The sequence below is a fragment of the Pyxicephalus adspersus genome, chromosome 12, assembly GCF_032062135.1.
Source record: "Pyxicephalus adspersus chromosome 12, UCB_Pads_2.0, whole genome shotgun sequence".
Classification (NCBI taxonomy): Eukaryota; Metazoa; Chordata; class Amphibia; order Anura; family Pyxicephalidae; genus Pyxicephalus; species Pyxicephalus adspersus.
The window spans coordinates 48781029-48791463 of record NC_092869.1 but is presented as its reverse complement, the minus strand read 5'-3'; the positions used below and the strand labels follow the sequence as shown (position 1 = coordinate 48791463).

General features: G+C 44.5%; 1 protein-coding gene and 1 long non-coding RNA gene across 3 annotated transcripts in view; one reads left to right on the top strand and one right to left on the bottom strand.

The window, feature by feature from the left end:
- Window positions 1-10435, top strand: part of SAMD4A (sterile alpha motif domain containing 4A) — a 54873-nt gene that overhangs the window by 32360 nt on the left and 12078 nt on the right. Inside the window, exons 3-9 of one of the 2 annotated variants that reach the window (XM_072427530.1) lie at window positions 3786-4049; window positions 5696-5805; window positions 7057-7143; window positions 7536-7809; window positions 8708-8793; window positions 9184-9302; window positions 9994-10195. In XM_072427530.1, coding sequence (XP_072283631.1) covers window positions 3786-4049; window positions 5696-5805; window positions 7057-7143; window positions 7536-7809; window positions 8708-8793; window positions 9184-9302; window positions 9994-10195 — 1142 coding nt within the window. Of the gene's footprint in view, window positions 1-3785; window positions 4050-5695; window positions 5806-7056; window positions 7144-7535; window positions 7810-8707; window positions 8794-9183; window positions 9303-9972; window positions 10196-10435 lie in introns of both variants that reach the window. The other variant, XM_072427529.1, reaches the window with a different exon arrangement.
- LOC140341678 (uncharacterized) lies at window positions 14-3789 on the bottom strand. The gene is made up of 2 exons (XR_011922935.1): window positions 1317-3789; window positions 14-486 (listed from the first exon to the last, which is right to left on the bottom strand). It is a non-coding gene; the product is annotated as an uncharacterized lncRNA (long non-coding RNA).

The following is a 10435-nucleotide window of genomic DNA, read 5'->3' as shown; positions in this document are numbered from 1 at the left end:
ATCCTTCCCCCACTTCTCTTCCTCATCCTTCCCCCACTTCTCTTCCTCATCCTTCCCTCACATTTACTTCTTGTCTTTCCCTAACTCCCCTTTCTTTTTTCCTTATCCTGTGTTTCTCTTTTTTGTTTCTTCATACCCCCCATTACACCACCTCGTCTCTCCTTAACTTTACTATTCCCTCTCCTCCTTGTGCTTCCCTTACCCACGTCTCTTCCTCATTATGACATACCCTCCATGTTCCCTCCTTGTCCTTATACAACCGCACTTCTTCTCTTTTCCCCTTCTTATCCCTTCTCATGCTTCATTATCCTTCCACCACTTCCTAACCCCCTTCCAATTCCATCATTCTTTATTTCCCCTTCCTTAAATTTTACATCCTGCAGTGGTTGTGATGACTAGGAACGTGATGATCTCCTCCATCTTCTGCTGCTCCATTTTTGTTCAGTCACATGGCAGGCGTGGTGACCACGTAGCATTGCTGAGTTTCTGCAGAGAAAAGTTAGGTCAGTAGCCTGGTTGTGTAAATTTCTGGAGAATTGCCAATTGTGTAAGCAGTAATGCAGCTCCCAATGATGGATTTATCGCATGTTTAGCTATTTGCATTGCATTGCATCCACAAACTACAAATAGCTTTGTGCTCCTTTATTTCCCCTTGAGGCCCTGACTGATAAATAACAGGGGGGAGGGGGATTTTAGCAATGAATTGCAGATAATTGCAGCGGCCCAACATGACTGACTGTGGTCTTTGAGGGCATTTGTACAATTACATTGACTGACAGTTTAATGGACTTCTAACCATACAATTGTTAGATGTCTGTGGTCAGGATCATGTTGTAAGATTCGTTCTTCGTGGAGTCAATCTGACCCGAGCCACCAGAGACGGATGAATTCACAAACCCAGATTTCTGTTTTTGTGTTTTTATTCTTTCTGTTCTGTGCAGATTGGTGCGGCTGAGGCCGGGGTGGCTTTATGTTAAATGGTTGCAGGTCTGTTACCTAAGAAAGAAAATATTGAGACAATCCCGCAGAATAAACATTTTCAATCATTGCTAGACATTGCCACAAATTTGCCTTGCCAAGGTACAATGATTGTAGTGGTCGGGAGTATTTATACCTACATACAGCATAGTGTACAGAGCGCAGGGGTCGTGTGTCAATAAATTGGTGTTTCTTACATTGCAGGTCACTGAGTAGAAATAAGCCCATTGTTGTATGAGCAAGTATCTGTATGTTGGGGTCAGTGGGGTAAAAGTTGGCCTTGTTATTGGAGCCAGTGGGAGTCATATGATCCTACAATAATTGGGATGGTTACTTACCTGTGCCTATTCTCTGCTCCTGTCCTTCTCTCTGCCATTGTTTCTATGCTGTCACTGTCAGGCTGAAGGATATTCCACCCGGTATCGCTGGTTTAGTTGCGGTGTTGGAATGCTACATTCCTGCATAGTGTCCTGGATCCTGCAGAACATTGACACAAGACTTTGCCAAGTTTCCCCGCACTGGCCCCGTTTTCTACAACCCCAATTTAGCATCAAATCGGGCTGCTTCTCATTAGGCTCCTATGTGCAACCGTTTGCTGGAGATTTGCAGCTCCGGCACCTAGAGAGCTGGGTAGACAATTGAGAGAATTTTCAGAGGGTGCCATGGGCAATGAGCATCAGAGGAGACCAGACAGCTACGGGGCAGTGACAGACAAACCAAACCATGGGCTCCTGTACAGAACTGTCCTCGGGGCCCCAGCACTCAACTTACCTGGGACCCCTTATGGCTGAGTAGGGTCCGTGCCTTTGCATCCCCCTATGCCTGCCCCTGTACAGGGTAAAGTTTTGCACCTAAGGATGCTTTTTTGAATGAACAAAATGCTGGGCTGCGTTATTTTAAGTCTATAGTTGGGTTTTACATAACAAATCTAGAATTTGCTGTAGCAAAGCTGTGACTTGTTCTCTTTAATATAAGAGAGACGCGCATGCACCCATTATAAACTTTTTGTCTGAGCATTGACTTTCTGAGAGGCCCTAATGATACGGAAGGGCCCGGCCTATAGGCGCACCCACAGGGACTGCAGGCCAAGGGCTGCGAGAAGTCATTTTGTTGTTCTGTTCCTATGCTACAAAAGGCTGTTTGGATGACTTCATTTTCAGACCAGTGCCAAGCCCACAAAGGCCGAGCTGCTTGGCCTCCAAGGCCTGAACACATTATAGAACGGATGTTGCTTGCGAGCAGCAGTTGTAAATCAGCCGCTGGAACCGAACTCACATTACATAATTTAATACAGAGATGCTTTGCTGTTGTGGAGTTTACTACAAAACAAAGCCTGGATTTCATGAGTGCTGTTTATTTTTCAGGGGCACGCATCTCCGTGTATCAGGGTGAGGGGATGATTGTTCCAAAAACTTTTCCGTTCAGTTTGGCTGGGAATTTAGGGTGAATTCCATCATCCGCTGCCCACCCTGTGCCAGGGCTGAATGGGTGAACCTGGGAGAGGTTGGCAGGGAGGGAATGATGTAACATATTTATCTGTACAGAAAACTGTCCACTTTTGGTGCTTCTCCCTATATACCTCCATATACCCCGCACCCCACCATACCCAACTGGTCTGAGCACAGGCAACGCATGTGACCATGGCCAAAAGTCACAAAAATTTGAAGCTATTTATTATCATTTCTACCAAATTAAATATAAAATAAAATGGCTTTTCTGCAGGGTATCTAAACTATTATCACACAATGCTGGAGCTAAAATAAAAACTTAAGCCCCACTTGATTTTTAGCATTTCATGTTGCCTTCCAAGTGGACGGTTGCATCTGTTTTGTGGTGTAAAAAAATCAAAATTGGTAGAAAATCGGGGACTGCGCTGGTCACATATAGTCCCAGTGTGTAATGAGCTCTGAGCTCCTTCATTCAGGTTATAGCAGTTTAGTGGAAAGTCTTCTTAGGGCTCCTTGGATGGCTCAGAATCTATTAGAGTTGCATGGTGAAATGGATCCAGCATAGACTTACCCAAAACCAGGAAAACCAAAACATTTGATTATTCCTAAATCAATTTTTATTAAAGATAAATATAAAATCCAAACAATATATGCATTGTGATTACATATGGTACATTATACTCATTGCACAGACATCAGAAGTTCCTGACGCGTTTCGCACTGCTAGCTTCATCAGTAGAGTTCTTTTATAAAATCTATATGATTTTAGAATGATACTTTTCCCCATCACTCAACCAATAATAAAACATATCATTCACTGGAGATACTTGGAACACAATGTCGACTTTAATTCTTACAGAAGGTACCAAGGCTCTTACATTTCCTTTCCCATACTTAGGTCACCACGACTTTCATTTGATTTCTCATAAAAGATGATTTTCTTTTGTCAGGGAAATGCATCAATTCTCCATTCAGTTTCATCTATAATCACTTCAGATGCACAAAGCTTGATGATCCTTTATGTATAACAAGACCCTTTATTACTCCTTCATGCACCATAGACTTTCATGTCGTCTGCTATGTCTCACCTGTACCTTACCTGGGAGTATCGCTATCTGGGAGAGGTGACCGGGCGGCTCATTGACCATCATTATGAACATTGTTAGCTGGCATTGGGTGGTAATATCTCCATATAAACCCCACGTGTGGGATGGTGACAACTCTGCTGTGTGATTTCCATGCAGAAGGAACCAAGTTATTGCAGGAAATCAAAAATCAAAAGATCTCCTGGCAGTTTGAGGGGGGAAATAATAAATATTTAATACGGATGACAGTAACATTTTATTGTTTGTTTTGCAGTTCTCTCAGGGCAGACTCATCACAGCCCTCTGAAACGCTCGGTGTCCCTAACGCCCCCCATGAACGTGCCAAACCAGCCGCTCGGACACGGCTGGATGTCTCATGAGGACTTACGAGCCAGAGGATCACAGGGCGTCCCATCTGATCACGCCCCCCTCTCGCCGCAGAGCAGCGTGGCCTCGTCAGGAAGCGGCGGCAGCGAACACCTAGAAGACCCGTCCTCTACGCGCAACACATTCCAAGACGAAGGTAGCGGTATGAAAGGTGAGCGTGGACAGTTTTACCTTTCCAGGTGTTTCCATACTCGTAGCAGCTGAATTGAATGGTAAGGAGGAAGGAAAAGGTGCGCGGGTTCATCTAATGGTGCTCTTTATGGGCACGCACAAGTTGACTTTAATTAAGCCAAATTTTTAATGGTAACATTTCTAAGATAAAAAAGGTTAAAACACAATAAACGTTTAGACCGTTGAAGGGCTGCCCTCCAAGACTGAAATTTCTGACTCCAATTTCTCTGCACGCTGTGAGCGTCTCACAATGTTCTTTAGAATCTGCAGCACGTCAGAGCCCGCCTTATTTCCTGACTGTTGGACAATTTTTTAAAGTTTTAATCCTTGTTTAAAAAATGTATTTTTGATTTAAAAGAAAGTGCACAATATGCAGCGTAATATTGAATTAAACCTGGTCTATGCATGTCTGTGAATATATAATTTATATCTTGCTGATTGACCATAAAACAAAAAGCTGATCAGGTGAAGCTCCTGTGGGATAATTGGAGCCGAGATTTACTTCCCCTGACCCTGCTCTCCACATTTGTGGCCCCCATACACGTCCGCCTGACATACAGAAGCACCCAAATCAGTAAATGCTTTTTTCTAGAAATGTGTTGGGTTACCTGGGGTCTTGCAATGTGGCGCAGTTATGGCTGCAGAGTTTGATGACCTGGGTTCAGCATGGCGTAAGGAGACGCAGGGAAGAGGCTAAAGGGAGGGGGTGCAGGGAAGAGTAGGTCCTGCACAACATTAAACTTGTGTTTTAGCTGCAAGTGGCATAGTTACTCTTCAGCTGCTTATTGAATGTTTCCAGAATGCTGGCAGGGGCCACAGGTGGGGGCGGGGGGCATGCAAGGATAATAAATAGCTAAATAATCACAAATCTTCCACATCTATGTCATTGTAACTCGCTGCAGATTGTGCAGAGATTTTCAGCTGCCAACCTGTGCACCCCCGCATCCCCTGTTGTGGTTTGAGAGGTGACCCCCGCCAATCGGCTGCACAGGTGTGCTCCAAAGGCATCCAATAGCTGTTCAGTATCGGAAAAAAAAAAAATCATTTAATCTATTTATGTAAAATAATGTTAGAAATATTTGTAGATGCAGCTCAATATGTACCCAGATCTGTACTCTATGACCAGCTGCAGTTGGGAAAGGAGGAGCAGCAACTTCCCCAATCAAGGTTTAGTTTAGTCAGTCGCAGTATTAACATGTTTGCAGGAGGAGAGATCAGCAAATATGTTCCTGTTCAGTGGTTAGTCAGCGGCTGGTATGAGCCATGGTCTATGCCTATTGGACGGACTACATTCTATTCTGCAAAGGGGTCCAGGTTCTGGTTATGCTGCCCGGCAGGGTTGCTTGGATCATAAGATCGGCTGAACAAGGTTTATAATTCCCTGGCAGAATCACAATATGAGCTTAATATTCAAAGCTCTACTTATCTGCTCCATTATTGTACTGCAAATCTTCAAGGTTGAATGATGGCCAGCGACTTCCAAAAGGTTGCAGGTTTTGTCCTTTTATGCCCCCTGCAAAAGCGCCCAAGCAGCCTCTTCTGCCTTTCCTGATCCTATTCTTTATATTATATATCTTATCTTTTATTTATTTTGTGCTCTTTTATCACATTTTTGTCTGTTGACAGATGTCCCTGCATGGCTTAAAAGTCTCCGCTTGCACAAGTACGCAGCCTTGTTCTCGCAGATGACGTACGAGGAGATGATGTCCCTGAATGAGTGTCATCTAGAAGCCCAGGTAACAATGGCTGGTGTCCCCCCCATACACCCCAATGACCTACAATGTGGGGAGTTCACAAGGCATTCCTTCAGCTGCATTCCATGACCACAAGGCCAGGTGCACAAGGAAAGATCTGTCATTCATACAAAATGATATTTATACATATAGGGTCCTCCAGGGGGGGCTAGGGGTTCCTGGGGCAATGAGCAGTTTGCACCTCTCAGGTCAGTATAAGTGACCCCAATGATCTTTTTGGCTATCTGTAAGGGTGACATTCTTCCCACTGACCAGCATTGTAAGAGGAATTCTTTCCACTGACCCCCATACTAATATACTGTGAGCTGTGGGTATAATAATTATAGGAGGGGCCCCTGAGGACCTGAAACTTGTTTCAAGGGTTCTGCTATGTTATAAAAGCTGCTTCACAGGGGTCATTGTTCTTTCATTTGTACGGGACTGGATCTTTATTGCAGGTAAAGATAATAAACATAAGTCGTTGTGTTTTAGGTCCCTGGATAAGTGTTGAGGGCCCTCTGTAAGTATTTGCTCAACATTCATTGTTACATTGATTGCCCAGTATGAAGAATACAGAGATGCTCCATAAGGTGTTGTGTGAAGAATTCATTTATCAGACACAATTGTTGGTTTTATAATATGCAGCAGTTTGTCCCTGTGGGTCCCTCCGGGTTCATTCTGCTGGTGATCAGACATTAACTTTGAAGGAAAAGAGATATAATTGTATCTACCTCAATGTATTGTAATGCAGATCACCATTCCCTGGATGTTGGGACTGCATTCTTTTCATCTCTTATATTTATGTGTCGATCCTGCCAGTAACATGGGTCCTAGGGTGGCGACGCTCATTTACTGTACTGTTCCATCTTCATAACATATGGAGAAATGTGCTCCGTACTTTGCAGAAATTACAGCTTTCTGGTACTTTCATATTTAATTATTTTTTTAGTTGCTGAGCAGATCTATCGTAATAAATAAAATAAATGCTTTTATTTAAATCCCAGTTCTGTAACTTTTTCATAAATTTAGCCTTCTACCCACAAAATCTGACATTCCCTTTAAGAGATGATCATGTGACTGCAGCAGCCATGAAATCCCTGGGTTGAGCGGTGCTGGAGCTTGGCTCCTCCCACAGCAACCAAGTGCCTTCTGATAGGAGCGTCAGTCCTCATGGGCGTGTCAGCTTGTGATGTCACAATATATGGTGCAATCTCCCCTTCTTTAATTAAGAGGCTCTGCTTTGTTTTCATCCAGAACGTCACCAAAGGCGCCCGGCACAAAATCGTTATCAGCATCCAGAAGCTGAAGGAGAGACATATACTTCTGAAGTCATTGGAAAGGGTGAGTGCATCGCTAGCAAGCTGTAGCTGCAATATTTAAATATTTACATATACATAAAAAAAGAATCAACTATTTAAAATAAACCTCGGAGTAACTCTTTATTCTCAGTATCTTGCAATACAACAATAATAAAAGTTTCCAAAAAATGAAAAAGTAAGAGATTCCTAGGGCGAGATGATGTCATCAGTCTGCTGCAGGCCAAGAGACCCGGTCACTAAACCACACATCTTCACTGCAAAATGTTTATGGAAGGAAATATGAAGCATTTATTATGCTCGTTTTTTCTGTGCTTTTATTGAACTCGGAGTCTCTCTAATTGGGTAAAGGTGCACCTTACATACAGCCCGTGTTTTCATCCCTGCCTCTAATGGGTCTATTTGTGTTGTGCTCAGGACATCCTGGAAGGAGGTAATCTCCGCGGTCCCCTGCAGGAGCTGCACCAGATGATCCTGACACCAATCAAAGCCTTCTCCTCCCAGAACACGGAAGACCACGGCCGGGACTCTGAGTCCCAGCAATCAATGGAGGGTCAAGGATCGGAGAACAAAGACTCTGCCTCCGGGGGCATGCAGCAACATCATATGGGCAACTGTGAGGGGGAGAGCGGGAGCACCCCATTACCAGAGGGCGACCTACCGGGCCAGTTCACCAGGGTTATGGGTAAAGGTAGGATCCATGAAAAGGCTCCAAGCAGTGTTTATTTTTCCTTTTCTGCTTTCTTGTAGATATAGTGGCTAAGAAATCTGACTATTGGATAGAAATTGTGTATATACAGTTCTTGTTATGCCACAGCCGCCATCTATTTATATATTCCCCCCATCCCCTCAGCTTGTCTCCTTAATATATCTTCATATTCCCCAGCAATAAATCCTCGTGGGTGTGTAGGGGGCGGTCCAAAATTAGAAACCACCTTATACCCGCCCATGAGGGCTCAGTGTGTTGGAGCTGATTGGAATTACTTTCCTGGGAACAAAGTAAGCATTGCATGGATTCATCCCTAAGTTGGGCTGAGACATATTGATGGAGGATTGGGGCTGTGGATTTGTATTAGACACACATTCATTAAACATTATAAATCAAGCCATACCTGTTAAAGAAGATTGTGTGGCATTTTCCTCCATGTTTAAGATTTCAGCTTGGCAGTGCAGGAAGAAGAGGTAACAGAAAGTCGCTGGGTGAAGCCAACCATTCGGCCAACAGACGCTGTGTGGGGGTGGGCTGTGCCTGGGCATCGGGCTGGCAGAGTTCTGTCCATATGATTTGCATGGAGGACAGAGCAGCTTTATTATGGGGAAAGTCTGAAAAGCCTCTCTATGCAGGGGAGTGATATAGGGGAGAGGTATAGGCCTTAAATTTGGGACACATTGTATGTCCACACGTTAATTCACCATTCTTATCATCATTCTTTAATTGTGCTCGGTACACCCTATTAGTTATGAGTAACTGGGCAATTTTCTCAGCATGTGACAACAAGTGATTAAGTAAATTGCTTCTGGAGTCATTGGAGACGGGCGATTTCATCTCATTAGGATCCGCTTTGTCAATTTATTTTCTTTTATTTTAGTTTGTACTCAGCTTTTGGTCTCCAGGCCGGATGAAGAGAACATCAGCTCTTACCTGCAACTGATCGATAAATGCCTTATTCATGAAGTAAGTACGGGGCCCGGACATATGATGGGGTTCAGAGGCTTCTTGCTGTACAAGGGTGATAAAACCACACGTTTGTAATATGCGGATTATAAAAGCAATAACACTTTGTACACATACACCTTATGGTTAGGCGATAACAGGCCAACATATTACGCAGCACTGTACAATAAATAGATGCAACTGATGTATAGATACAAACAATGACCACACAGGAGGGAACCCTCACCCAAAGAGCTTACAATCTAAGGTGGGGGAGGAATGGTACACAATAGATGGGGAGAGAGACATTATGACCGTTATCTTTTGATTATCTTGCAGTAGTTAGAATGGAGATTTCTTTCCTCCTGTGTCTTGGCCTTGCGGATCCTCTAACCCGATGTATTTTCTCAGGCCTTTACGGAGATCCAGAAGAAGAGGCTGTTGTCATGGAAACAGCAGGTCCAGAAGCTGTTCAGGTCTTTTCCCCGGAAAGCCCTCCTGGATGTAGCTGGGTACCGGCAGCAGAGAAAGTAGGTTGGCTTCTGATGTCCCCGTGCGCTAGTTACCTTAGTGACTGCATTTCATCAGCTTCTGCGGGAAAACCCGCTCCTGTCTGCCTCGCGCCTCTTCTTTATATTACCCGGGGCGCGCAGGACAGATATTGGCATGATTGGCACATAATTCATGCCACACTGCTGCAGCCTAATCAATTTTAATAAAAAAATAAGACAATGACAGTGATCGGGCCAGCCATTTCCTTTTATAGGGTGACAACACATTGTCCCTGTCTCCCAATTGTGCTCCTGCGTTGTCACCCTCTCATGTGCACCCATGGTGGAGACTACAAGCAGCTGTGCTGACACACGTGATGCATGCATTGTTCATGGTTGTCACCATTGGGAAGCCGGTTCAGAGCAATGATGTGCAGATATTGCATTTGTCTGTAGAAGGAAGTGGCCAATGTCTCTTCCAGGTTTGCATTCACTACATTTCATAAGGAGGGTTTCCTGATTACAGTGACTCATTCCTATGTAATGTACGTGAGCACAGCTTCTTGTATTTCCATCAGGAGACAGGGTGACAACACAGGACACCTGGAATATAGGGGACCGATCGTTGTCACTAGAAGTGGCTGAGCAAATAGCGATTTATTGATGTGACAGTTTGCATTTCTCTGAGTGTTGATTCTAATGGGACTAGTGCTGATGTCTTTTTCGGCAGCCGCGGATTTGGACAGTCAAACTCGCTGCCTACAGCTGGATCTGTAGGCACCGCCATCACCAGGAGAAACCCGCGACAGTTCCAGATCCCATCCCGAAACTTGCCCAGCTCCAGGCTCGGATTACTGGGACCCAGCAGTCTTCTGGGAGCGACGCAGAGGACATCGGCCAGCAATCCGGCAATGCTGAAGCAAGGCAGACAGGTGGGTGCGGAGCGGCAATTCTCTACCTTTATAACATGGGGGGGACCTGGAAATAACTTTCAGATCTTCAGGGCCCCCTTCTATATTTATTATCCACAGATCACAGTACATTAGTGTGGTGGCCAGTGGGAAGAATGTCACCCTTACAGATAGCCAAAAACATCATTGGGGTCACTTACTGACCTGAGAGGTGCAAACTGCTCATGGAACCCCTAGCGCCCCCCGAGGGAACATTGTTCT